This window comes from Sus scrofa, chromosome 3 (genome assembly GCF_054392235.1).
Source record: "Sus scrofa isolate SSC_HxYL_T2T_F1_AM1 chromosome 3, Sscrofa_HxYL_maternal_Yorkshire_Landrace_v2.0, whole genome shotgun sequence".
Classification (NCBI taxonomy): Eukaryota; Metazoa; Chordata; class Mammalia; order Artiodactyla; family Suidae; genus Sus; species Sus scrofa.
In genome coordinates, this window is record NC_139385.1 from 138,028,690 (window position 1) to 138,055,847 (window position 27,158).

The following is a 27,158-nucleotide window of genomic DNA, read 5'->3' on the forward strand; positions in this document are numbered from 1 at the left end:
CCACACGTGTGGCATTCGGAAGTTCCCTGACCAGGGTCAAATCAGAGCTGAAGCTGCCAGCCAACACCACAGCCACAGCCACCGCCAACACCAGATCCAAGCCACATCTGCGACCTCTGCCACAGCTGTGGCAACGCTGGATCCTTAACCCTGCTCAGCGAGGCCTGGGATCGAACCTGTATCCTCACAGACAGTACATTGGGTTCTTCACCCGCTGAGCCCCAACAAGAACTCCCCAAATAATTTTTTTTTTTTTTTTTTTTGATTAGCACCGGCAGGAAATCTCAGTGTAACTAACAGATTGCATTTGGGAAGTCATTTCATTGACTCCTAATCCGTAAGATTTGTACTCCATCCTAAAAGGATGTGCTGCTGGCTTTGGTTCCACCAGTCCGAGCAGGCAGGAGAAAAACCAAAGCAAATGGTACTTTTCTGAAGCAGAACCCAGGAGTGGCTTGTTTGGGCAGAGGGACCTTCCTGGGACTCCCTGAATGAATGAACCCACAGAGCCACGCAAAGCCTGGTCTACCAAACAGCTAACCTCCAGGCACAGGCAGAAGGACACTGGGACAGCCATCAAGGTGAGCAAACCGCAAGCCCAAAGATGCAAAGTCCATCTTGCTCTCCGGGTCAAAGCATCCCCCACGCCAGGAGGCGTGCAGCGCGGCTGGGGGAGGCAAGGGAGATGCAAGAAAGGGGCAGGGAGAAAGAGCCGCTCTCCGTGTTATAGGGATTTGGTGAGCAAGCTACGAGGTTGCCACTTGAGAAATCCATCGTAACCTGATCACTGGATCCCTACAACCAGACTGAGATTCCACCTTCCCGGGGACATGCGGGCGCCACACTGACCACACACACGGCAAACAATGCACAACGTACTCTTTAAATATTTCATTTTTTCCTTCAAACCTGCAATGTAATAAGGTGGCGTTATTAGACCGCATGGACATCCAAAGCCAAGTTCAGGTTTAGGAAAATGAACATTTCCATTGATAATTTAAACAAGCAAATAAAAGCCTTTCAAATGTTCCCAGGAGGGAAAGAACATGAGTTTATATATAGTAAACGATACTCTTTTTTTTTTTTGGCCGCAGTGTGCAGCAGCTTGATGTGGGAATCTCAGTTCCCAGACCAGGGACTGAACCCAGGCCACAGCAGTGAGAGCACCAAATCCTGACGCCTAGACCACCAGGGAACTCCCAGTGATATAAATACTAAATATGGAATATATGCCTTCATTTTCAGTATACTCGTGCTGAAGGATAGTCACAGGTTTAATTATCTCTACAGATATTTAAACACCTAAATTCGAAGGTTTCCAAAGACTCAAAGTTGTTTCGGTGTTTTGGTTTGTTTGTTTGTTTTGTCTTTTTAGGATATGGAGGTTCCCAGGCTAGGGGTCTAATCAGAGCTGCAGCTGCTGGCCTACACCACAGCCACAGCAACTTGGGATCTGAGCCGAATCTGCAACCTACACTGCAGCTCACAGCAATGCCGGATCCTTAACCCACTGAGGGAGGGGATTGAACCTGCGTCCTCATGGATACGGGTCGGGTTCAATAACTGCTGAGCCACGATGGGAACTCCTGTTCTGCACATTTTAAGTGCACTCAGATTGTATGTACTTTATTAAGGCACCTCAACATCCTTCGAATCTAAAGATTTATCCCACCCGCATAGGGGAGACAGAACTTCCGAAGGCAAACACGCTACACCAAGTGGTTTGGGTCTAACTTACTGGAAACAACTAAAGAGTTCATTTTGAGGCATTCCCAGCAATGAAGGCATTTTTTTTTAACCTCATTTGTGGGCAGAGATGGAATATTCCATGTGGTAGAGACCAGAGGCTGAGAGAGAAGGTGGGTGGGCCAACCAGCCATGAAACCCCCTCGAACCCACTTTCATTTCGGATTTCACTGCGGAGTTCAGCTACAGGTAAGAATGGCCAGAGGCTTCAGAAATGAGACAGCGGGATTATAAACTTGTAAAGGGCCCTGTCTTCCAAGCAGTGGTGCCACCAAGCTCTAAGTGGCGCAGTTTCACATCTGCCGACACTGCTCGGCCACGGCTGGGGCCATTGATGGATGATGATGAATGAGCTGGGAAAACACGGGTAGGGACACTCCAGGGACCTACCTCCGTTGGCCAGAAGGTTCTCCTGGACCTTCCCCTTCGCATCTTCCATCACTTCCACCACGCTCTGGGCCATTCTCTTTATGAGGCTTGGGGGAAAGAACAAACAGCTGGTTATAGCGTAGGAAACTGCCTTCGGAATACCCTCGAACGCTGGGGGGGGGGGCAAAGGAATGAATGGAGGAGCCACACTTTGGGAGAAGAATCTGGCAATACGTATGAAGAGACTTCAAATGCACACCAGTAATTCCACTTCTGGGAAACTCTCTTAAGGAAATAGGACAAACAGAAGAAGCTTTCTGAAGAAAAGGGTTTCTTCCCAGCAATGTTGTTGACAGTGGAAAAACTGGAAGCCACTGGAAGGCTGGACAATAGAGGATTGTTTAAGTAAATGATGGTAAACCAAGCTGAGGAATGATTAGGCAGCCGCTGAAAATCAGGCTTACAAGGAATTTCTAATACCGTGGGACAAGGCGTGTGTTATAATATATGGGAAAAAACCAAGATAAAAACGTGAACAGGCAGTGTGGCTGCAGCTATGGGACAGCATTCTTCCTCTTTTCCTTATTTCCTATGTTATTCCAGTATTGCTTTGATAATTAAAAAATTAAAACTTTTGAAGTCTTCAGAAAACACACTGGAGGCTTCAGAAAGTCTGAGAAAGGAAAGGAGAGTATGAGAGCTGGAGGCAAAAGGGTTCACCTTGGCTGTGGGCTCAAATGTATGTTTTTGGCCAAACTCGTTTAATCTCTTTGAGCCTCAGTTCTTTGCTCTGTAAAATGTGGATGATACTCATTTGGTAGGATTATTATAAATATTAATATAGCAAGGGAGTTCCCGTTGTGGCTTAGCAGTAAGGAACTCAACTCGTATCCATGAGGATGCCAGTTTGATCGCTGGCCCCGCTCAGTGTGCTAAGGATCCAGCATTGCCATGAGCTTCAGGGTAGGTCGCAGACATGGCTGGGATCGGGCGTTGCTGTGGCTGTGGCGGTTGCAGCTCGGATTTGACCCCTAGCCTAGGAACTTCCATATGCTGCAGGTGCGGCCCTTAAAAAAAAAAAAAAAAGCTTCCTGGGAGTTGGTGGCAGGTAACTCAAGATGTGTTCTGAGCAGCCTGATGGAGGCATGCAGGCTCTCTTCCCTCTGGCTCCCCAGTAGATTCCATAGGAAAAGTGGAGGGGGAGAGAGGACATCTGGTTCCTTTCCAGTTCCAGACCTATGTCCTCTCATCGCCTGCAGCCTAGGAGAATGACACCACCTCTTCACCTGTTTGCTGAATAAATAAACAAACTCTTGCAATTCACAGCACTAAATAACACCTTTCCTTCTTAACAGACGGAAAAGGAAAACTCGCTTGTTATTTTGTCAATGACTCCCTGCTGTTTCCAATTCTAGCTTCCATGAAGTTCTTAACTGTAGCAAGTATGGGCACACACCTGCTCCTAGGCGTGCACACCACCACGGAACAGCTCAGAATAACATGGTCTGACAAAGCTTACCTGCTGGAAAAATTCACCATTGCACATAACAAAAACGTCCCCTATTTAGCTGCGATCATTAATTATAGTCATGAGTGAACTGTGACATTACTAAATCAGAAACTTTTTCTCATTGACAGGAATCTAAGAGTCTATACGCTGTTTCACTTTTTTCACTCCATGGTTCATTGTGAAAACCTCTACGGGTCACAGGAGAGCTTCCTCATTCCTTTCACCGACTGCATAGCATTTCCTTGCAAGGTTGTATCATAACTAATTATCTGTATTGAACAGTTGATGGAGTTTGCAACAAAACACATACATTGTCCGTTTGTGTAGGCGCATATGTAGAATAAATTGCTAAACGTCTCCTGGAATACAGGGTGTGGGCATTTACACAATTAACAAATAACGTCCAACTAGCCTCCAACATCTAGAGCCAATGCACCTCCCACCAGCAATGGATGAGAGTGCCTGCGTGCTTAAGCCCTCGCCAACAGGAGGGATCATGGATCTTTGTAATCCCTGCCGATCTGATAGCTGAAAAATTCTATCCCACTGTCGCTCTGACTTGCATCTCTTTGATCATCAGGGAAGCTGGACATCTTTTGATCGATTTATTGACTCTACAAATAGCTATTTTCTTCTGGAAATTAGCATGTTCCAGTCTTTTGTTGGCTTCACTACTGGCTTCTTCATTTAAAAAAAAAAAAATGATTTTTGGAGTTCTCTTATGGCCGAGAGGGTTAAGGATCTGGTGTGTCACTGCAGCAGCCTGGGTCACTGCTGTGGTGTGGGGTCGATCCCTTGCCTGGAAACCTCCACATATCATGAATGTGGCAAAAACAAACAAACAAACAAATAAACAAACCTTAAAAAATTATTTTTAAGGGTTCTTAGGTGTTTGGAGGACTCAATTCTTCAGACTCTGTTTTGAGCTAAGTAACGTCACTATTTTAAAGATGAAAAATTAAGATTTAAGAGAGCTAAAAGTCACTCTACACTGGCTAATAAGTATCAGAGTAGAAACTGATCTCAAATCCACAGGACTCCAAAGCCATGCTCTTCAATTCGAGTCTAAACTAAACCCTGGCTCCTTCCTCTAAAACACTGAGCAAACAGTGGGTTAAGGATCCAGCATTGCCGCACGCGGCAGTGTAGGTCATAGATTTGGCAACTCGGATCCACTTGCCATGACTGTGGTGTAGGCTGGCAGCTACAGCTCCGATTCAACCCCTAGCCTGGGAACCTCCATATGCCGCGGGAGCGGCCCAAGAAATAGCAACAACAACAACAACAAAACAACAACAAAAAAGACAAAAGACAAAAAAAAAAAAATCACAGATAACAAACGCTGAAGAGGATGCAGAGAAAAAGGAACCCTCCTACATTGTGGGTGAAAAACAGCATGGAGGGTCCTTAAAAAAACCTAAAATTAGGAGTTCCCACTAATGGTGCAACAGGATCAGCAGTGTCTCTGCTGCATCAAGATGCAGGTTCCACCATCAGCCGGGCACAGTGGGTTAAAGAATCCAGTGTTGCCGCAGCTAGGTCACAACTGCAGCTCAAATCTCATCGCTGACCTGGGAACTCCATCTGCCGCAGGGCGGCCAAGAAAATCCTAAAAACAGAATTACCATATGATCCTGTGATCCCACTCTGGGGCATATATCTGGAGAAAACTCTAATTCATAAAGATACATGTACCCCAGGAGTTCCCGTCACGGCTCAGCAGAAACGAATCCAACTAGGAACCATGAGGTTGCGGGTCCAATCCCTGGCCTTGCTCAGTGGGTTAAGGATCTGGCGTTGCCGTGAGCTGTGGTGTAGGTTGCAGACACTGCTTGGATCTGGCATGGTTGTGGCTGTGATGTAGGCTGGAAGCTGCAGCTATGATTTGACCCCTAGCCTGGGAACCTCCGTATGCCGTGGGTGCAGCCCTCAAAAGACAAAAGACAAACAAAGATACATGTACCCCAATGTTCATATAGCAGCACTACGTATAACAGCCAAGACATGCAAGCAACCTAAATGTCCATTATAGAGGAATGGATAAAGAAGATGTGGTACCTACACCAAAACCAGAATGAAATAAAGCCATTTGCACCAACATGGATGGACCTTGAGATGATCATACTAAGTGAAGTAAACCAAAAAGAGAAAGACAAGTACCATAGGATGTCACTTACATGTGGAATCTGAAAAAAAAAAAATGAACTTAGGAAGTTCCCATGTGGCACAGCGGCTTAAGGATCCAGCACTGACATAGCTGTGGCACAGGTCGAAACGGCAGTGGGGGTTTGATCCCTGGCCTGGAAACTTCCACATGCCATGGGTGCAGCCAAAAGAACTTTAAAGTTTAAATTTTGAAAAAAAATAAATAAAATGAAATTATTTACAAAACAGATTCATAGATGTGAAAAACAAAGTTTTGGTTACCAAAGGGGATAACAGGTAGAGGAAGAAGAAGAGAGAGAAATTAGGAGTTTGGGATTAACATGCACACTCTGCTCTATGTACATGGAAAAACAAGGGCCTACCCTATGGCACTGGGAACTACACTCAGCATCACAGGGATCACACCCACATCCTCACAGACACTACGCTGGGTTCTCAACCCGCTGAGCCACAAAGGGAACTCCTACTTTTATTCATTATTTAATTATTATTTATTGTATTTTATTATTTACTTTGTTTCTTTTATCTTATACTTACAGAAGTAACCATTTATCCCAATTAAATGATGATTAGGCACCAATGTGAATGTACTCAATGCCAGCAAACTACTTTAAAAATGGTTAAAATGGTGATAAATAGAAGAGAATTCTAGCAAGATGGTGGAGTCAGAAACACCAAGAATCTGTCTCCCCATCTAGACAAATAATGGCATTAGCAGAGTTCATCTTTTTTTCTTCTTCTTTTTCTGTCTTTTTCTAGGGCTGCACCCATGGCATATGGAGGTTTCCAGGCTAGGGGTCTAATTGGAGCTGTAGCTGCTGGCCTACACCACAGCCACAGCAGCGTGGGATCCAAACCACATCTGCATCCTGCACCACAGCTCACGGCAATGCTGGATCCTTAACCCACTGAGCAAGGCCAGGTGTTGAATCCACAACTTCAGGGTTCCCAGTGGGATTCGTTAACCACTGAGCCACAACGGGAACTCCTAATGGAGTCTCTCTTATCTAACTATTTTGGAACTTTGGAGTCTATTGAAGACTTGCAAGTTTCAGGGGAAGGCTTGAACCACAAAATGCAGTTAATTTGGGTCAATTTCAGCTCTTAGCACAGTAGCAGCAACCCCTCCCCACCTCACTGGCAGGCAGCTGTGTCTTCCTGGAGGAGCTTGCAGTTTTAAGGAGCCAGCATGGGCAAAGGACTCTGTCCTTCATATATTAGAGAGTCTGTGTTCTGACTGCTGCTTCTGATCCCAGAGGTGCAGATGAAGAGGTGAGCAGCCATTTCTCCCCACGTTGTTTCAAGCCTCTCCTCCCTCAGCTAAAGTGACTCCCAAAAGATTTAAAAGATCAGTGCCCTTTTACCCTCCCTTCATTTCTCTCTTTTCCCCACTTTTGGAGCCAGACATTAGGACTAAGACATTTAAAAACAACTGTGAATGAGTAGAAAATTAGAAAATGACTGTGCATGTGCAAGGAAAGCCTCAGAAAAGACCTAAGGGACTTTAGGTTTACACCTCAGGCCAGTCCTTGGCACAGAGACAGCCCATAACAATAATTTTTTTTTAAATAATAAGCAAGGAATTCCCATTGTGGCTCAGCAGTTAACAAATCTGACTAGCATCCATGAAGATGCAGGTTTGATCCCTGGCCTTACTCAGTGGGTTAAGGATCTGGTGTTGCCATGAGCTGTGGTGTAGGTCACAGACCCGGCTCAGAACCTGCATTGCTGTGGCTGTGATGCAGGCTGGCAGCTACAGCTCCAATTCGACCCCTAGCCCGGGAACCTATATATGCTGTGAGTGCAGCCCTAAAAAAAAAAAAAATAATAAATAAATAAGCAAAAAATAACCCAAACCCACAGCAAATCCTAGGAGGATATGATTTCCAGAGTTACCACATTATTAGATTTGAATGTTCAGTGCTCAATAAAATAATCACAAAACAAAGAAAGAAACAGGAAAATTAGGTCCATTCAAAGGAAAAATATAAATCAACATAAACTGTCCCTGAAAAAGATGAAGATCTACTAGACAAAGACTTTGAAACAATTGCCTTAGGGATGCCCAAAGAACTAAAAGAAAATGTGAATTTAAGAAAACAAAGTATGAACAAAATGGAAATATCAATAAAGAGAGAGAAAACCTAAAGAGAAACTGGAAGAGCTGGAAAATACAATACATGAAGTGAAAAATACACTGGAGGGAATTTCAAAGGCAGAGCTGAGCAGGAAGAAGAAAGACTCAGAGAACTTGAAGACAGGACATTAGGAGGTATTGAGTCTGGGGAACAGAAAGAAAAAATAGAAGTGTCAACAGAGCCTAAGGATCCTGAAGGACACCGTCATGTGGACCAACATATGCAGGTGGCAATCCCAGAAAAAGAAGGGAGAGAAAAGAGCAGATAGAATATTTGAAGAAAAAAGACAAAGCTGAGGGACTCACACTTCTTGATTTCAAAACTTACTACAAATCTACAATAATCAAAACAGTGTGGTACTGGAGTTCCCACTGTGGTGCAGTGGGTTAAGAATCTGACTGCACCAGCTCGAGAGGCACAGGTTCAACCCCTGCCCCAGTAGACTGGGTTAAAGGATCCAGTGTTGCCACAGCTGTGGCTTGGACTCAATCCCTGCCCCAGGAACTTCTCTATATCATTGGTGCAGCCATAAAACAAACAAAAACTAACAAACAAACAAACTCTGTGGTACTAGCATAGACATAGAATCCACAGGACCAATGAGGCAAAGGCCCCAGGAGCCAAGGAAACAGGCTCAGGGGCCAAGAAACTTGCCCCGATGCCTTTGCTGGTGGCCGGTACCAATGCTGTAGCCCTGCCTTAAAGCAAGCCTCTATCCCCCACACCAGCTGCTTGCAGGACACAGGAGCTGATGTGTCCCTCTCTGGGGACCCCAACCCCCATACCCTGACTACCCCCCCACAGTGTTAACTGGCCTCAGTGTCAAGACAAAGGGACCATCACAGGCCCAGCCTCCCTCCCCAGCCACACAGCGGCCCTGACAGGTGAGTCCCAGAAGCATCCTCACCGGTGGGGAGCATGGTCCCTGGTGACTTATGAGCCCCTGGGCGCCTTACTCCTCCTTTGACTCCCTGCTTCCTCCTCCACCGAGGACATGCCCTGGAGCATGTCATCAGGCAAATGTGAGGAGAGTAACAGAGTGACGTTCTTTTTATGCAAACAAGATCCCGCGAGGCCTCTGGGAGGTCCTGGCTCTGGGGACTCTGGCCCCATGTACACCTGTCCATGGAATTCTGTCCTGGATTCTCAGAACCTCGGAGTTTCCATAACGGACAAATATTTCCAGCTTTAGAGGAATTCCACTCGGCAGAGTCCCTCAGGAGAGACATCTTCGCGCGGCTGGACTCCCCCACATCACCGAATAGAGCAACTCCTGGTCCTCTTCCAGAAGCCGACCTGCCCTAAGAGAAAATCTGCCCCCTAGCGGGCCACGGACGAAGCAGGCTCCTTGTTCTGAAACGAGGCCGAAATGCTCTGGGGTCTTTCAGGCACAACCAGACCTTCCCCTAAGCATCAGCACACACTTATCTGAGTTCTGAAGGATGTGCCAGAAGTCAATCCACCACGCAGCCTGGGCACCCCGCCCGGCTGCGGGGCCCCACGCCCTGGAGCTGGGCCTCGGTGCTCCTGGCTGAAGAGCAGACCAGAGTCTGGCAACCTCCGCCCTCCCAGGAGAGGGAAGGGCCGAGGCCAGAGGTGGCAGACCACAAAATGGGAAGACAGGTGACCGAGACACACCTGGAAATGGGCTTACTCATGCTGGTGATCTGAGAAATCCACATTCAAATGATCACCCATCATGTTCATGTTGCCAGGGAAATGAACCAAGTTTGGTTTTTGTTTTTGTCTTTTTGCCTTTGTCTTGAGCCGCTCCTGCGGCACATGTAGGATCCCAGGCTAGAGATCTAATTGGAGCTGTAGCCGCCGGCCTACACCACAGCCACAGCCACAGCCACACGGGATCCGAGCCACGTCTGCGACCCACACCACAGCTCACGGCAACACCGGATCCTTAACCCACTGAGCGAGGCCAGGGATTGAACCCACAACCTCATGGTTCCTAGTTGGATTCGTTAACCACTGCGCCACGACGGGAACTCCTGAACCAAGTTATTTAAAGGCACTAAATTGGCAAGGGTCTGATGAAACACCACGTGCCTGCAACCTCATTGGAAAACAATTTAGCAATAGGTATGAACAACTTTAAATATGTCTGTGAACCAGTAATTCCACTTTGGGAAGTGTACCTTGAGGAGGAAACCCAAAACGAATGATTTACATAAAGACGCAAATCAGGGCGTTAATTACTGCAGAATGACTTGTCTGTTTTATTATCATCGTGGCTCAGCAGGTTAAGAACCCAACATAGTGTCTGTGAGGATGCAGCTTTGACCCCTGACCTCGCTCAGTGGGTTAAGGATCCCGTGTTGCCACCAACTGCAGCATAGGTTGCAGATGCGGCTGGGATCCTGTGTTGCTGGGGCTGTGGGGTAGGCCGGCAGCTGCAGCTCCGATTCAACCCCAAGCCTGGGAACTTCCATATGCCAGGTACAGTGGTAAAAAGAAAAAAAGAAATAAAATGAAACAAGCTCTGCCCCCCTTAAAAAATCCTTAACTTGGAGTTCCCACTGTGGCTGAGCGGTAATGAAGCCGACTAGTATCCAAGGGGATGCGGGTTCAATCCCTGGCCCTGTGCAGTGGGTTAAGGATCCGGCATTGCCTTAAGCTGTGGTGTGGGTTGCAGATACGGCTCAGATCCTATGTTACTGTGGCTGTGTTGTAGGCCGGCAGCTGTAGCTCCAATTGGACCCCTAGCCCGGGGACTTACAGATGCCACAGGTGCAGTCCTAAAAAAAAAAAAAAAAAAAAAAAAAAAAACGCTTAACTTTACTCTGGGATTATGGAAATGTGACCATAACATAACTTGCCCACTCAGAATTATCGCATGGGGTCACAGCTGGAAGGGCCTTTAGGGATTAAGGGGAGGTGGGGACGTGCTTGAGGTCCCACAGCTCCTCGGTAGCTGACCAGGACAAACACAAGGCCTCGGGAACAGCTCGCTGCTCCCTGGGAGGGGACTGCTAATGGGCACAGGGTTTCCTTTGTGGACGATGACAATATTTGATGGTGGCAACTGCTACACTACCGTGAAAACAGACTAGAGACAAGGAACTGTGAATATTAGTGTGCGAACTGTATGTCAATTAAAAAAAAAGTCTAGGCATTCCCGTTGTGGCGAAGTGGTTCACGAATCCGCCTAGGAACCATGAGGTTGCGGGTTCGATCCGTGGCCTTACTCAGTGGGTTAAGGATCCGGCGTTGCCGTGAGCTGTGGTGTAGGTCGCAGACGTGGCTCAGATCCTGCGTTGCTGTGGCTCTGGCGTAGGCTGGCAGCTACAGCTCCGATTAGACCCCTAACCTGGGAACCTCCATATACCATGGGTGTGGCCCTAGAAAAGACAAAAAAAGAGAAAGGGTCGACCCTTTTCTTGGCTTTGAGGGTGGAGACCAGCCTGGTGAATGTCAAGGTCTGGTCTGATCCTTCACACCGGATGCCATCACCTTCTTTAAAGTTCCTTGGCTCCAGCTCCTTCTTTCCCCCAGTTACCGCAAACCTGTCCAAGCCCTGCCCTGGGTCACTGTGCCACTTTTGCCCAGCTTTCCTCCAGCAGCTTCCTCTCTGCTCTTCCTGCCCCTCCAGCCTCCTCCTGCCCATCCCTCCCTGGGCAGGCAGAGGGATCTCTAAAAATACACACCTTAGCCTGCCTCTGCATTGCTTCATCGCTATCAGTGGTTTCCCAAGAAGTTCAAATATTGACGTTCGAACTCCTTAGCAGAGAAGGACACGTCCCTCCCTGTCCCTCCCTGTCCCGCCTCCTCTTTCTCCACACCCTTCCCCACCCTTGCCCTTCCCAAGCCAGCCTTCTGGAGCCACCTGGAATATCTTGAGCCACCTGGATGCTACGCAAGCTTTGTAACAGCCCAACAGCCCAAGGGCCCCCTCCTCAAGGCAAGTCACCCCTAACAAATACAACACCATGTTGGAAGATCCCCCCACCCAACTCAGCCAAAATATACTGGGTCCATTTTGTACCAGGCCCCCTTACGGGAAACAGCAATGAATAAAAGGAACAGCTGCTGCCCTCATGGGGCCCACACCAGGCACCTCCCTCCGCCATATAAATGATCCCGCCGCATAAGCACCGGTTTCCTCATCTGATACCCCACTCGACAAACAGATGGCTGGTGACACATCCATTGTACGATCATCAGTTCTTGCAAACATACAATGGCTCCTAGAAAACACACGGACACTCAGCAAATCCTGGCCAGCGGGCTGGATAAGACCTTAGGACGTGAAGCAGGACGTCAGCCCATGCTCCGCAGAGTCACTGCGGTCCCCGGCCATTCCTGCATCACTCACGTGCTACCCAGGTTCCAGATGTTCCCTTTATTCTTCGACCTAATCTCCCAGACCGTGAACTGTTCTAAGAATAGGCATTGCATTAAAAAAGGTGGGGAGGGGAGTTCCTGCTGCGGCTCAGCGGAGGTAAGAACCCAACAACTATTCATGAGGATGTGGGTTTGTCCCCGGGGCCCCATCACTGGGTTAAAGATCTGATGTTGCCATGAGCTGTGGTATAGGTTGAAGAGGCAGCTCAGGTCCCGCGTTGCTGTGGCGGTGGCATAGGCCAGCAGCTGCAGCTCCGACTGGACCCCTAACCCAGGAACTTATATGCCCCAGGAGAGGTCCTAAAAAGAAAGAAAGAAAAAAAAAGCCACTCCTTATGTCTACAAAAGAGCAACACTCAGTGCAGCTGCAATATCAAGCTCAGTCCATGCCAAGGACACCAGGGCCTGGGACCCTGTGCTTTAGAAGGTCCTGACCTGGCCTTTCTCTAAGCCATATCCCACCCCACAGAGTCAGGAAGCAATGCAAAGGTTTGAAGGTCAAAAGGGATGTACACACTCACACTTCGGGTACCAGGATCCTAGCTACCTCAAGGGGTAGGTATTTACCCAAGAGAAATGAAACCATGTCAATACAAAGACTGTAACAATTTTTTTTTTTTTTTTGCTTTTCAAGGCTGCAGGTGCAGCATATGGAAGTTCCCAGGCTAGGGGTCGAATCTGAAGTGCAGCTGCTGGCCTACACCCCAGCCGCAGCAATGCAGGATCTGAGCCACGACTGCAAGCTACACCACTGGATCCTTAACCCACTGAGCGAGGCCAGGGATGGAACCCGAATCCTCATGGATACACGTTGGATTTACTTCTGCTGCACCACAACAGGAACTCCAATAGCCTTTTTTTTTTTTTTCTTTTTGCCTTTTCTTGAGCCGCTCCTGTGGCATATGGAGGTTCCCAGGCTAGGGGTCAAATCGGAGCTGTAGCCACCGACCTACCCCACAGCTCACGGCAACGCCGGATCCTCAACCCACTGACCGAGGCCAGGGACCGAACCCGCAACCTCATGGTTCCTAGTCGGATTCGCTAACCACTGAGCCACGACGGGAACTCCTCCAATAGCTTTATTTTTAATAGTCTGCAACTGGAAGCCATCTAACTGTCCTCTGATGGGTGAACGGGTAAACAAATTGTGGCTGACCCATAAAAGGGAATACGCAGCAGTAAAAGAAAAAGCGGCTATTAATATACACACCACAATATGGATGACTCTCAATGATACAGAATGTGAAAACAAACCAAAAGTGAGCAAAAAAGAGTACATATTCTACCATTCCATGTCTGTAAAGATTTGGAAACACGCACACAATCTTACAGTGACAGAAGATTAGCGTTGAAGAAGATGCTATGCGGAAACTTCTGGGAGTAGCAGGTGTTTGCTATCTTGACAATGGTGATGGTTTCACTAACGCACCTGTGTCAAACCCATTATTCCAATTGTACACTGTAAAAACTCGTCACTTGTGGCACATCATTTATGTCTAAATAAAGCCGTAAAAAAAAAGCCGACACTACATTGAGGTCGTATCTCTTACCTAGCAAGTTCACAAATATCCCCAAATTTCGCAGCACACCAGAAAGAGAACAGGAGAATGGAGACTCTTTCATTTCATTGCTGGTAAAAATGCAAAGCGATCAGAGACATGTGACGACATTCATCAAAATTACAAAAGGCATAGAACCCAAGGGCCCAGGAATTTGCTTCCAAGATTCAACCTGCGGATACACCGGCTCATTGATATGGGCAAAGGAGAGATGCAGAAGCAAGAGTCCACCCTGTGGCACTACCAGCAACAGCCCGCTTCCCCATAAAAGCAAATAAGCTAAGGATCTATCTCTGGGGCTGGTTAATAAAAGACGGCCCCTGCCCCACGTGGAGTACAAGGTCGCTTCGAAGTGAGAAAGCTCTCTATGTATTTACTGATGGCAGAAATCTCCCAGGATATATTGCTGGGTGAAGAAAGAAGCCAGATTCGACACATGTGGCTGACTACTTTGTATTTGAAAAGTGAAGAAATAAAAATAGATGCTGGAATTTGCGTGTGCTCGCATCAAGAAGCCCCAGAAATTTATCCAAGCAACTCATACAAGTAGCTTCCTAAGTAGGGTTGGGGAGGGGGTTGGCTGGGGGAGCAAAAGGGGAGACTTCTCCACATACAGCCTTTGATGCTGTTTTTTATCTGTGATGCATGGGAATGTGTTACCTGTTCCGGAAAAAAAAATTGTTCTAAACTTTGTAAAATAAATTTAGAATCCCTTCCCAGAAGTATGCTAGGATCCAATAGGATATTGGCTGTGTAAGAGTTACTGAATTATAGCAAAGTCCTCAAAGTCTGAAGCTCACCTGCCTTGGTTTAAAATACAAATTCTGGAGTGCCCATCGTGGCTCAGCAGTAACAAACCCGACTAGTATCCATGAGGACTTGGGTTTGATCCTTGGCCTCGCTCAGTGAGTTAAGGATCTGGTGTTGCCGTGAGCTGTGGTGTAGGTCACAGACATGGCTTGGATCTGGCATTGCTGTGGCTGTGGTGTAGGCCGGAGGCTGCAGTTCTGATGTGACCCCTAGCCTGGGAAACTCTATATGCCACAGGTGAAGCGCTAAAAAGACAAAAAGAAAAAAAAAAAGACCTTAAAATGCATGTTCTGGAAGTTCCCATTGTGGCTCGGAGGAAACGAACCCGACTCGCATCCATGAGGCTGAGGGTTTGATCCCTGGCCTCGCTCAGTGGGTTAAGGATCCAGTGTTGCTGTGGCTGTGGCATATGCCACAGCTGCAGCTCTGACTCAACCTCTGGCCTAGGAACTTCCACATGCTGCAGGTACGGCCATAAAAAGAATGTTGATGAATGAATGAATGAATACTGAAAAATGAAGATGCCGAGGCCCTGCCCCAACATACCCAATCAGCATCCCTAGAGGTGGTGCCCCAGGACCTGCATGTTTTTTTTGTTTTTTGGTTTTTTTTTTGGTTCCCCAGGAGATGGCACAGGTGCTAGAGAGAAGGCCCACAACTCAGAGAGGACGGACATGTACTGAGAAAATATTTGTTCAGCACCCACTCCGAGCCAGGCACTGCTCTAGGAGCTGAGCTCAGAAAGACTGCCCCTGCTTTCTGGGGCTTATACCCCATAAGAGACACACGAAGACAAACAAGGCAAGTGTTAAACAGCCGTGTGTGGAATGCAGAGCATTAAAACAGGCTGACCTAGAGGAACCAGGCTGGCTGCTGGTCTGGAGAAGGGCTCTGGAGGAGGAGACGCACAAAACTGAGATGGCGTGACTCCTGGCCCACCCTGCGAAGGTAGCGGGGCGGGGTGGGGGCCTCCCGGCTGGGGGAGGAGGACCTGGATGCAGGACCTGGATGGCTCCAGTGCAGTGGGAGGTGATTGGGCCAGTGGGCCCTAAGGGGACCCCTGGGGCCCCTGGTTAGGGACCTGGGAGCCAGAGTCAAGTGTACGCATTGTCTTCCTTTTTGCTTTTTTTGCTCTTTAGGGCCGCACCTGTGGCACATGGAGGTCCCCAGCCTAGGCATCGAATGGGAGCTCCAGCTGGCCCATGCCACAGCCAGAGTCATGCCAGACCCAAGTCAAGTCTGCGAGCTACGCACCACAGCTCATGGCAACACCGGAGCCTTAACCCACCGAGCGAGGCCAGGGATTGTACCCGCGTTCTCATGGAGACTAGTCAGGTTCTTAACCTGCTGAACCACAACAGGAACTCCCAAAGTTTATGCATTTTCTACTGAGAGCCCTGGAAAATCACGGAAGGGCTTCTAGCAAGAAAAGTCATGTGATCATGTGTTTTTAAATGATAACTGGAGCTGCTGTGTGGAGCGTGATGAGAGGGGAGCAGGAGGAGGGAAGGGAGTTGGTTGGGGGAATACAGAACAAGGTGACGGTGGCCTGGATGAAGGCAGAGGAGTGGACAGCTCTGGGGCAGGTTTAGGAGGTGGAGGCCCCGGGGCTCAGTCCTCCCTGGAGTCTCAAATGGGTGATCAGGAAGGAGGTGCCTGGGCCCTGGGAGACTTTGACTGAGATGCAAAAGAGCCCAGAAGAGGAGCATACACGTAAGTTGTCCATTGGGAATGATACTAGCTTCGGACATAAAGCCACCTCCAAACAAGCACCATTTAACGCTGCCCTTTAAGCTCCTGAAAATGTCTAAGTGGCTGCAATCTCTGGAAGGCATGAAAACTGCTGTGTAGACACGACTGGGCTGAGATCGGGAGCACGGTGGAGCTCTGGCTCCCAGGAGCTGGCTCAGGTCTAAAAAGGAAGCACCGGATACTGAACAACCTCCAAAGAATCACATTGTGAGTTTCACCACGTTGCCGCAGGCGGGCCCCTGCCCCGCACATTCTGCACGGCACCCAGCATCTTCCACCTTCCCTGCTGGATGCACTTCTGGTTTGGGGAGAGCTAATTAGGAGGCCGGTCAGGTATGGAGTCAACTAAGGCAAAGCAGAGCCGATCCCAGCAGGACCTGAAGAAAGTCACAAAGACAGGGTAGGCGGGGGAGAAGCTACCTGCCACCTGCCAGGAAGGGAGAGAAGCGGGTAGACCAGGTGAAGACACTCAGCAGCGACGTGGCTTTGCACAGCAACTTAACTCGGAGGACACGGATGCTCTCGCCTAGAATGTGGGGATTTTCACCCAGTTCGCGGGGCTGGAGTAGAGCACTGATGCTCGCAAGGGACAACCAGCAGGTGGTGTGGACTCAAGACAGGGAGCACTAGGGGTTCCTGCTGTGGTGCAAAGGAACGGGCAGCATTTCTGGAGCATTGGGATGCTGGTTCGATCCCCAGCCTGGGCTTAAGTGGCTTAAGGATCCGGCATTGCTGCAGCTGTGCCAAAGGTCGAAATTGCACCGCCGTGTGCCACAGGGTAGCCAAAAAAGAAAACGAGCAAACAAACAAACGAAAAACAAGACAGGGAACAATATACCAGAGACAATAGGGACCATCAAAGGGCCTCCTTCAGTGCAGTGATAACTGTCACAGAGCTTTAGGATTTAAAAAAAAAAAAATGTTAGGGCCGCACCTACGGCATATGGGAGTTCCTAGGCTAGGGGCGGAATCAGAGATGCAGCTGCCAGCCTGCACCACAGCTACAGCAACACTGGATCCAAGCCACATCTGCAACCTTGCATCAATGCTGGATCCTTAACCCACGGAGGGAGGCCAGGGATCGAACCTGCATCCTCAGGGATACAAGTCAGGTTCTTAACCCACAGAGCCGCAATGGGAACTCCCACTATAGACCTTTAGGATCCAGCCGTAAGAGCAGAAAAGTCCATCTCGTACGGAAACACGGACAGAGCCGATGTGAAATTCACGGATGCCGTCGCGCCAGGAGACATACATCAACTCATACCAAGAAAACAAGAGACCCCACCCATCCTAGGCATCCATGCATACAACACTCTGATGCAAAAATCTTACGATATTAGCAAACAGAATTCCATATTCCGAGGAGGGTTTCTCCAAGGAATGTGACAAAAATTACAATACGCATTCCAGATAAACTCTGAATGAAACGGAAAGATACTTCCGTAGCATGACAACATGTTTCAAAACAAGAGCTCAATGATACTTAATGGCGAGACCCTAAAATTACCCAAATTAAAGGCAGAAACAAGAATAAGATTACCTTACCAGCACCAACAAACATTTTTCTGGAATACTAGCCACTAGTACTAGTTTTGTTCAGTTAAGCAAGAGAATGAAAGGAGAGAACAGGGGACAAAAATACCAGCAGACAATGTGATTACATGACTAAGCGCTTTAGAAAATAAGCTGAGGAGCTCTCATCGTGGCTCAGAGGTAGCAACCACTACTACCATCCATGAGGAGGTGGGTTTGAACCCTGGCCTCGCTCGGTGGGTTAAGGATCTGGCACTGCCATGAGCTATGATGCAGGTTGCAGACATGGCTTGAATCCTACATTGCTGTGGCTGTGGTGTAGGCTGGCAGCTGTAGCTCCGATTTGACCCCTAGCCTGGGAACTTCCATGTGCCAAGGGGGTGGCCCTAAGAGACTAAAAAAAAAAGAGAAAGAAAGAGGAGTTCCCATCATGGCTCAGCGGTTAACGAATCTGACTAGCATCCTTGAGGACGCAGGTTTGATCCCTGGTCTCACTCAGTGGGTTAAGGATCTGGTGTTGCAATGAACTATGGCGTAACTCACCGATGTGGATCAGATCCTGAGTTGCTGTGGCTGTGGTGTAGGCCGGCAGCTACAGCTCTGACTGGACCCCTAGCCTGGGAACCTCCATATGCTGTGGGTGTGGCCCTAAAAAGCAAAAAAAAAAAAGAAGAAGAAGAAAGAAAAGAAGCTGAAAAATCATTAGAAACAGCAACGAATTCAGTAAGTTGTCAGGTCATTAAGTTAATACATGAACATCTCTGTTTGCAAACAACTATTTAGAGAAAAGAGCTTACTTACAACAGCAACAAAATAAAAGCTGTAACACTCAGGGGAAAATAATTTACAGGAGCTTTTGAATAAAACATTAAAGCTTTACCAGAGGAACAAAGAAAAGAATTAAGTCAATTGAAAGATGACTGTGCCCATGGAAACACACAAGTTTTAAGAATGTTAATCTCCACCAATTTCAGTGTAATCCCAAATGAACGATCAACAGCGTATTTGTAAATTTGTTTTTTTTTTTTTTTTTTTTTTTTTAAGGGCTGCACTCGTGACATGGAGGTTCCCAGGCTAGGGGTCAAATTGGAGCTACAGCTGCCAGCCTACGTCACAGCCACAGCAACACCAGATCCGAGCCTCGTCTGCAATCTATACCACAGCTCATGGCAACATCAGATCCTTAACCCACTGAGGGAGGCCAGGGATCAAACCCACATCCTCATCGGTACGAGTCAGGTTCGTTTCCCCTGCACCGTAACAGGAACTCCCATATTTGCACATCTGTTTGTGCTAAAGTAGATTTGTAAATATTTGGCCTGGATCATGAATGAGTATGTATGTGTGTGTGTGTGTGTGTGTGTGTGTGTGTGTGTGTGTGTGTGTGCGAGTGTGTTTCATTTCGTGTTGTTTCACCGGGGAAGGAACCATAGAAAACCCCAACAATGGTTACCTATAGGGAGACAGACTGGAATTAAAGTGGAACTGTTGATTGTCTTTTTGCAGCTTTTTATATCATTTCTTTTTTTTTTTTTTAAGGTGGAGTTTGGCATAGACTCCATCTTAATTTTTATTTTATTAAAAAAATTTTTTTTTTTTTTTTTTTTTTTTTTGCTTTTTTAGGGCTGCAGCCTCAGAATATGGAAGTTCCCAGGATAAGGGTCGAATCGGAGCTCAGCTGCTGGCCTACACCACAGCCACAGCAACACAGGATCTGAGCCACGTCTACGACCTACATGGCAGCTCGCCACAATGCAGGATGCTTAACCCACTGAGCGAGGCCAGGGATTGAACCTGCATCCTCACGGATACTAGTTGGGTTTCTCACTGCTGAGCCACAGTGGGAACTCCCTTGATTCTTATTTTTTATTTGTGTATTTATTTTTCTTGCTATGCCTGCACCTGTGGCATATGGGAGTTCCTGGGCCAGGAGTAGTATCAGAGCTGCAGCTGCCGGCCTACACCACAGCCACAGCAACGCCAGATCTGAGCCGCATCTACAACCTGCAACACAGCTCACGGCAATGCAGGATCCTTAACCCACTGAGCGAGGCCAGGGATGGAGCCCCCATCCTCATGGATACTAGTCAGCTTCTTAACCCGCTGAGCCACAATGCCTCAAATCCATTTGATTTTTTTCAAACGTGTAAATATATTACTTTTAAAAAATGTCAACAATAATTATCCGAGCAATGAATAAGACATAAGTAAGTCATTTCTCAATGTCTGTGTTAAAAAAAATACTGCTAGGAGTTCTCACTGTGGCTCAGTGGGTTAAGAATCCTGACTAGGAGTTCCCGTCGTGGCGCCGTGGTTAACGAATCCGACTAGGAACCATGAGGTTGCGGGTTCGGTCCCTGCCCTTGCTCAGTGGGTTAACCATCCAGCGTTGCCGTGGGCTGTGGTGTAGGTTGCAGACGCGGCTCGGATCCCGCGTTGCTGTGGCTCTGGCGTAGGCCGGTGGCTACAGCTCCGATTCAACCCCTAGCCTGGGAACCTCCATATGCCGCGGGAGCGGCCCAAGAAATAGCAACAACAACAACAACAACAACAACAACAGCGGCCCAAGAAATAGCAACAACAACAACAACAACAACAACAACAACAACAAAGAATCCTGACTAGTATCCATGAGGATTCGGGTTCGATATCGGGCCTCACTCGGTGGGTTTAGGATCCAGCATTTCTGCAAACTGTGGTGTAGGATGCAGCTCAGATCCTGCATTGCTACAACTATGATATAGGCCGGCAGCGGCAGCTCCAATTTGACCCCTAGCCTGAGAGCTTCCATATGCTGCAGGGCGACCCCAAAAAGACAAAAAAACTACTACTAAATGTTGTCATAAAACACAACAATGGTTGGTGGTAGGTAGCCCTTTGGGGTTAGTCTACCGAACGCCCAGGGCACCGAGTCCTGCTGGGGCCGGTGGGAACCACTTAGGGCCAGGACAGGCACAGGCAGACAGACCACTAATGGGTGAGTTGGTAAATCCGCCACCCCAGCCCACCCAGCTCTTTCTAGGGGCTTCTGCCTGGGCATGTGTCCTCATCTGGAACGTACAGGAGTCAGATTAGATCCCCAAGGACGCGCTCAGCTCTACTCTTTGAGGATTCTTTCTTCCGTTCATTCATTCTGCGGGTCTTCTGGAGCTTATGGTCCAGGTGAGAAGACAGTCAGCCAAGGATCCCACAAGAAACGGTACAAGGCCACTTTGAAGGATGCTATGAGGGCGGAGCGGAGCGGGGTGTGTACTGGGAGAGGGTCAATCAGCAAATCTGAAGGCAGGGGCGAGGGAGGAGAGTCTGGGGGAGCTGAACAGCAGGAGCAGGCGAGGGAGTGCCCGCTGCTGAACAGGAACCCATTCAGCAGTAACAAACCTGACTAGCATCGGTGCAGACACAGGTTCAATCCCTAGCCTCACTCAGTGGGTTAAGGATCCGGCGTTGCCACAAGCTGCGACGTAGGTCACAGATGCATCTGGGCTCCGGTGCTGCTCTGGCTGTAGCGTGGGCTGGCAGCTGCAGGTCTGACTCGAACCCTAGCCTGGGAACTTCCATATGCCACAGGTGTGGCTCCAAAAAAAAAAAAAATACAAAAAATGAATAAATGCAAGAATGAGCAGGTGATAACGGGGGAGAGTGGGTGTGGGGAAGCAGACACTGAAACAGTCGCTGCAGAGAGCAGGAGCTCGAATCCACACAGTAGGACGGCCACGCAGGTCTGAGGACTCTAGAAAGCGCACAGCCTAAACATCCAGGGAATCCAAGCCGTGTCCTGCAGATCACCCCAACCCAATTTTCTCAAAGAGAAGAGAAGCTCGGCTAATTTTTCTACAATTATAGCTCGTTTCTCTTTAGAAAGCCCTTAGAGGCACCTGAGATCTGCATCCCTAAGCAGACAGCCACACTCGGATATGGAACCTTTGATCAGCCAAGCCGCAGTCAACCTCACCGAGCCACGTGGATGAAGAAAAGCCACCAGCTAGTCCACAAGCCAGGTAATGTCCTGGGGAGGGGGGGTGCGGGGAGAGGGGCAGGTGGCAGTCACCCAAGCATCAGAGAAACCCTGGAGGCGCCTCTGAAGGCCCAAACGCCAGTGAAACGCAGTATTTCTACCAGCACCGCAAGACAGGCTCAGCTCCTGCAAAGGGCACATGAACGCTGGTGGAAAAAAGGAAGGAGGGGAGTCTTCTAAAGATAAAATCATTGGGTTTCTCAAATGTTCATGAATTATGGTGCCAAGAAGGAGTAAACTAACAAGGCAGCATGCGGAAAAGAAATCAAAAATAAAGAGGAGGCTCCAGTGAGCAAAAGCTGCCTTCCAGTTACATGGAAAAACACTCTGGTGCCCCGGGTAAATAAATAATAAAAGGATGTGGAAACAATACACCTTGAAAACTCCTGTGCCGTCTCTGTTCTCCTGGCCAGAAGCAGAGCCGACAGGTTCAGGCTGCCTGGGTGATGTACCCAGCTAGCATTTATTTATCTAATAACACTTGCGAACTTTTGACCAAAGCCGATCTCCCTATTTTATGAGTATATCCCACCAGTTTATCGCAAGCTCCCGTATTAACCCACAGACAAAAGCTATCTGACCGCTGAGCTAGATAAATGCTAGAAAAAAGAATTCCAGAGCATATTCAGACCGCATCACTTTTCTTCCCCTGCGCCCCCCCCTCCCCACCACTGGGAGGCTCTTGAGAATATAAATCCACAAGGAACAAAATAAAACAATGCACAGTGGTTTTCATTCTTACCACGCCGCGCCCTGCTTAAAAAACAAAACAAAACAAACACAGCTCTTCAATTCATACAGGGGGTATCTGTGTCAGAGTGACAGCCTGAGCTTGCTCACGCATTTTCACGTTATTTCTTAAAAACAAGCACCTCGTACAACCAATAAGAGCAGGACAAAACACTAATGCTTACTGAAACAAACAAACAAACAAGTTAAATTGAAGCAATAATTCAGAGTCACAGAATTTGAGAGCTAGAGGGGGCTTTGGTAACTAAGAAAGAGGTTAAGGACTTGCACTAGGAAAGAACCGATAGCAAAGAAAGTTCTAGAAAGTTAAAAATATTGACTAGCTGTCATTTCTACAGCAGGCCTGAGAACAATTCGCACTCTCTTTTTTTAAACAAGTCACACTTCTTAAGCCAACATTGCTGCACCTCACTGCCCAGCCTCGTGCTGTGGTTTGTCAGGGCTGCTAAGAAAACAAGGCAATTGCCTGCCCAGGGCAGTAGGCTGACCTCCATTGCACCTGTCTGACCCACCTTCCCATGGGGCAGTACAGCCTAAGAAAGAAGCTGATATTTAGGAATCAACCCACTTTTTCTTGCATGTTAGGTTATCGCAGACAATGTCCTGGCATTTGATCATTCTTTTTTTTTTTTTTTTTTTGATTTTTAGGGCCGCATCCATGGCACATGGAGGTTCCTGGGCTAGGAGTCGAATCAGAGCTACAGCTGCCGGCCTACACCACAGCCACAGCAACTCAGGATCCAAGTCACGGCTGCAACTTACACTGCAGCTCACGGCAACGCCGGATCCTTAACCCACTGAGTGAGGCCAGGGATCAAACCCACAACCTCACGGTTCCTAGTCAGGTTCGTTTCTACTACACCACGAAGGGAACTCCAGAAAGGGCACCATTCCACTGAGATGGTCAAAAGCACTTGTCCACAGCCCTGAAAATCTGAAACCCTCTCCAGAGGATCAAACCCTGGTCTCTCCTGGCCATGTATGCCCTGGCCCTGAAAGACTCTTTCCTCATCTAGCTCATCTATACGTTTCTTAAAACCAAGTGAAAACACTTGTTAAACAATAGCCTTTCATCTTCACCATGACAAGGAATGATTATTATTTAAAATCTACCTCGGGGATGGGAGTTCCCATCGTGGCTCAGTGGTTAACGAATCTGACTAGGAACCATGAGGTTGCGGGTTCGACCCCTGGCCTTGCTCAGTGTGTTAAAGATCCGGCGTTGCTGTGAGCTGGTGTATGTTGGATCCCGCGTTGTGTAGGCCGGTGGCTACAGCTCCGATTCGACCCCTAGCCTGGGAACCTCCATATGCCTCGGGGGTGGCCCTAGAAAAGGCAAAAAGACAAAAAAAAATAAATAAATAAATAAAATCTACCCAGGGGAGCTCCCTGGTGGTCTAGTAATTAGGATTTGGTGCTTTCACTGCTGTAGCCGGGTTCAATCCCTGGTCGGGGAACTGAGCTCCCACATCAAGCTGCTGCACACCACAGCCAAAAAGTAAATGCAAAAAAGAAAAGAAAAGAAAGCCTACGTAAAAGGTAAATTACGGCAAATCCATATGACATAACATTACAGTGGACTAGTTAATGATGAGAACAAAAGAACAAGATATGAAGGAAAAAGCAAATTACAAAATATGTAATATGTTTATCTGTATTAATATATGCATGCATAAATAATACTTACATGTAGAAAAAATTGGATGTACATATGCAAATATAACAGTGCTTATCTCTGGCATATTTATAAGTGCTCTGCAGTTTTGAGGTTTTTTGGCCATGCCCATGGCATGCAGAAGCTCCTCTGCCAAGGATCGAACCTGAGCCACAGAAGTGACAACGCTGAATTCTTAACTGCTAAGCCGCCAGGGAACCCCCATATATTCCTTTTTTATGCTTTTCTATGATGTGTAAATATTTTTCCAGTGATTATGTACCAGGTTCGTAATAATTTTTTTAAAAAATTAATGATTTTACAGAGTTCCCGTCATGGCTCAGTGGTTAACGAATCCGACTAGGAACCATGAGGTTGCAGGTTCGATCCCTGGCCTTGCTCAGTGGGTGAAGGATCCGGCGTTGCCATGAGCTGTGGTGTAGGTTGCAGACGCGGCTAAGATCCCGTGTGGCTGTGGCTCTGGCGTAGGCCAGCGGCTACAGCTCCAATTAGACCCCTAGCCTGGGAACCTCCATATGCCGTGGGAGAGGCCCTAGAAAAGGCAAAAAGACCAAAATAATAATAATAATAATGATTTTAATATTCTAAAATATCTTCATACACTTTGGTGGGAGTATGCGTAGGAACAACTTCCTGGCGGGGTGATAGGGGCCAAGCTGTATAACTTGAGCCAGCATTTCAACTTTTAATTATCCCACTCTTATAAGGACACAAAGAAGTACAGTTTTGTTTGTGACAGTGAACCACTAGAAAGCTTAAATGTCCCCCAGGAGGGAAAGTCAAATGAATTAGGTTATATTTATTCAAGGTAATGCAGCCAGTATGTTTTTTTAAAATGCAATTATGGACTGACATGAAAGTATCTCTAGGAAATGTGATTAAGTGAAAAAAGCAAGGTGCAGAATACACGCTATCATTTGCATGAAATTATTCTTAAGAATGTGTTCATACTTATGGGTACGTACATGCATAGGCTGTCTCTGGAAGGTTCTCCTAAAAAGTATAATAGCATGGCCTTAAAAGAGGAGACATGAGGGAACAGGAAATTGGAAAACAGGTGAGAAGCAAACAGTTTCCACTGGACAGGCTTCCTTTGTACTCTGAATTTTTCACTACATGCATATGTTATTACAAAAACCAAACCAAACCAAAACAAACAAAACAAAACAAAAAACACTGAAAAAGCCTCGGGGGAGAAGCTGTACCAACTATTTTTCTAAGTGTTTAGTACCTTATGCCCTCGTCGTCTTCACCTGGAAGGCACCCCCTAAACAAAGGCTGCTCAGCAAACAAAACCTGGCGAGGGACCTCCGGTGCTGCCGTGGACCCCGCACCCTTGCGCACACCTGCCCTGGCTCTTCTGCGAATCCTGGGACCCATGAGGACTGCGTTTAGTCAAGTATGGCCTCAGCCAAAGCCAGGGCCCTGTGTCCTCTGACGACAATGTCACATTCTCCCTTGTGTGTAGTAAATAAGGAATATTTTACCTTTCAGCAAAGGCATCGAGTTTCCCCAACTCATCAGAGAGACCAACAAGGGAATCCAAGGTCCCCACCTAGAAAGATCAGAGAGAAGTTAGAAGCTCGTGCTTTGCAGCAGAGAAGGGGGCGGGGGACTTCAAAGACGGTGCAGGGGATTCTGTAACTTTCACCTTGACTTCGTGGTCTCTGCTCAGTGGTCACACTGGAAACTGGGAAGAGCTCTCAAGGGAAATCAGTGGATGTCGGATTACTGTTACTTATTATTATTTTGGCGAACAGGACACACTGTCATTTCTGCCAGAGGAAGGTGTGGCTACGTGTTGCCGTCTGCCCTCAGTGCATCCTCCTCTAAAAATGGCAGTTCCCACTGTGGCTCCACAGTGTCCTGTGAGGACATGGGTTCGATCCCCGGCCTCGCTCAGTGGGTTAAGGATTTGGTGTTGCCATGAGCTGTGGTGTAGGTCACATGCATAGCTCGGATCTGTGGCTCCATGGGTTAAGAACCCAACATAGTGTCCTGTGAGGACATGGGTTCGATCCCTGGCCTCGCTCAGTGGGTTAAGGATCCGGTGTTGCCATGAGCTGTGGTGTAGGTCACATGTGCAGCTCAGATCCCGTGTTGCCGTGGCTGTGGTGTAGGCCTCAGAGGCAGCTCCAATTCGACCCCTAGACTGGGAATGTCCATACGCAATAGGTAAGGCCTTAAAAAGAAGGAAAAAAATAAAGGACCGTCTGTTCTTCAGGGGATTCATTCCACAACCAAGGAAGGATGTGACAAAGCAAGTTAAAGGAATGATCATTCCTGAAAGCCTTTCTTCTCCAAGAAGGGCCGACCAATTCTTGCTCTGATACCTTTCGCCGTCATTAACAATGACCTTGGTAGGGCTTTTCCTCCGCTTCCCATTCATGGAAGTCTTTTTCTTTTCAAATTACTATCACAATCTGTTTCTTGGTGTGCGAGTTACTTGGTGTGCAAAACTGTATTTAAGATCTCCTCGCAGAGTCAGAAGGGGAAAGTTTTGTTACCACGTGATCAACCACCCATCAGATGTTGAAAAGTAATTAGGAAACTATGAAGACTGGATATCTCTAGGAAGTGAAGTAGTTTCTTTTTCTCGAGCAACTTGATTTTAAGCAACTTTCTTTTTTGCCCCCTTCTCGGCCACCCGGCGGCATATGCAGTTCCCAGGCCAGGGATCAGATCCAAGCTGCAGGTGCAACCTAAGCCATAGCTGTGGCAACATCGGATCCTTAACCCACTGTGCTGGGCCAGGAAGTGAATCTGCATCCCAGCACTT

The 27,158-nt window shown here is 47.7% G+C and overlaps 1 protein-coding gene across 19 annotated transcripts in view; it reads right to left on the reverse strand.

Annotated features, from left to right (window-relative positions):
- Positions 1-27,158, reverse strand: part of ATP6V1C2 (ATPase H+ transporting V1 subunit C2) — a 50,390-nt gene that overhangs the window by 19,801 nt on the left and 3,431 nt on the right. For 12 of the 19 annotated variants that reach the window (XM_085019971.1, XM_085019970.1, XM_085019968.1 and 9 more), the window contains 2 exons: positions 25,867-25,934; positions 2,137-2,222 (listed from right to left, as the gene is read on the reverse strand). In XM_085019971.1, the coding sequence (XP_084876097.1) occupies positions 2,137-2,222; positions 25,867-25,934 (154 nt within the window). Of the gene's footprint in view, positions 1-879; positions 910-2,136; positions 2,223-25,866; positions 25,935-27,158 lie in introns of all 19 variants that reach the window. The other 7 variants (XM_021087845.2, XM_021087846.2, XM_021087842.2 and 4 more) reach the window with 1 other exon arrangement.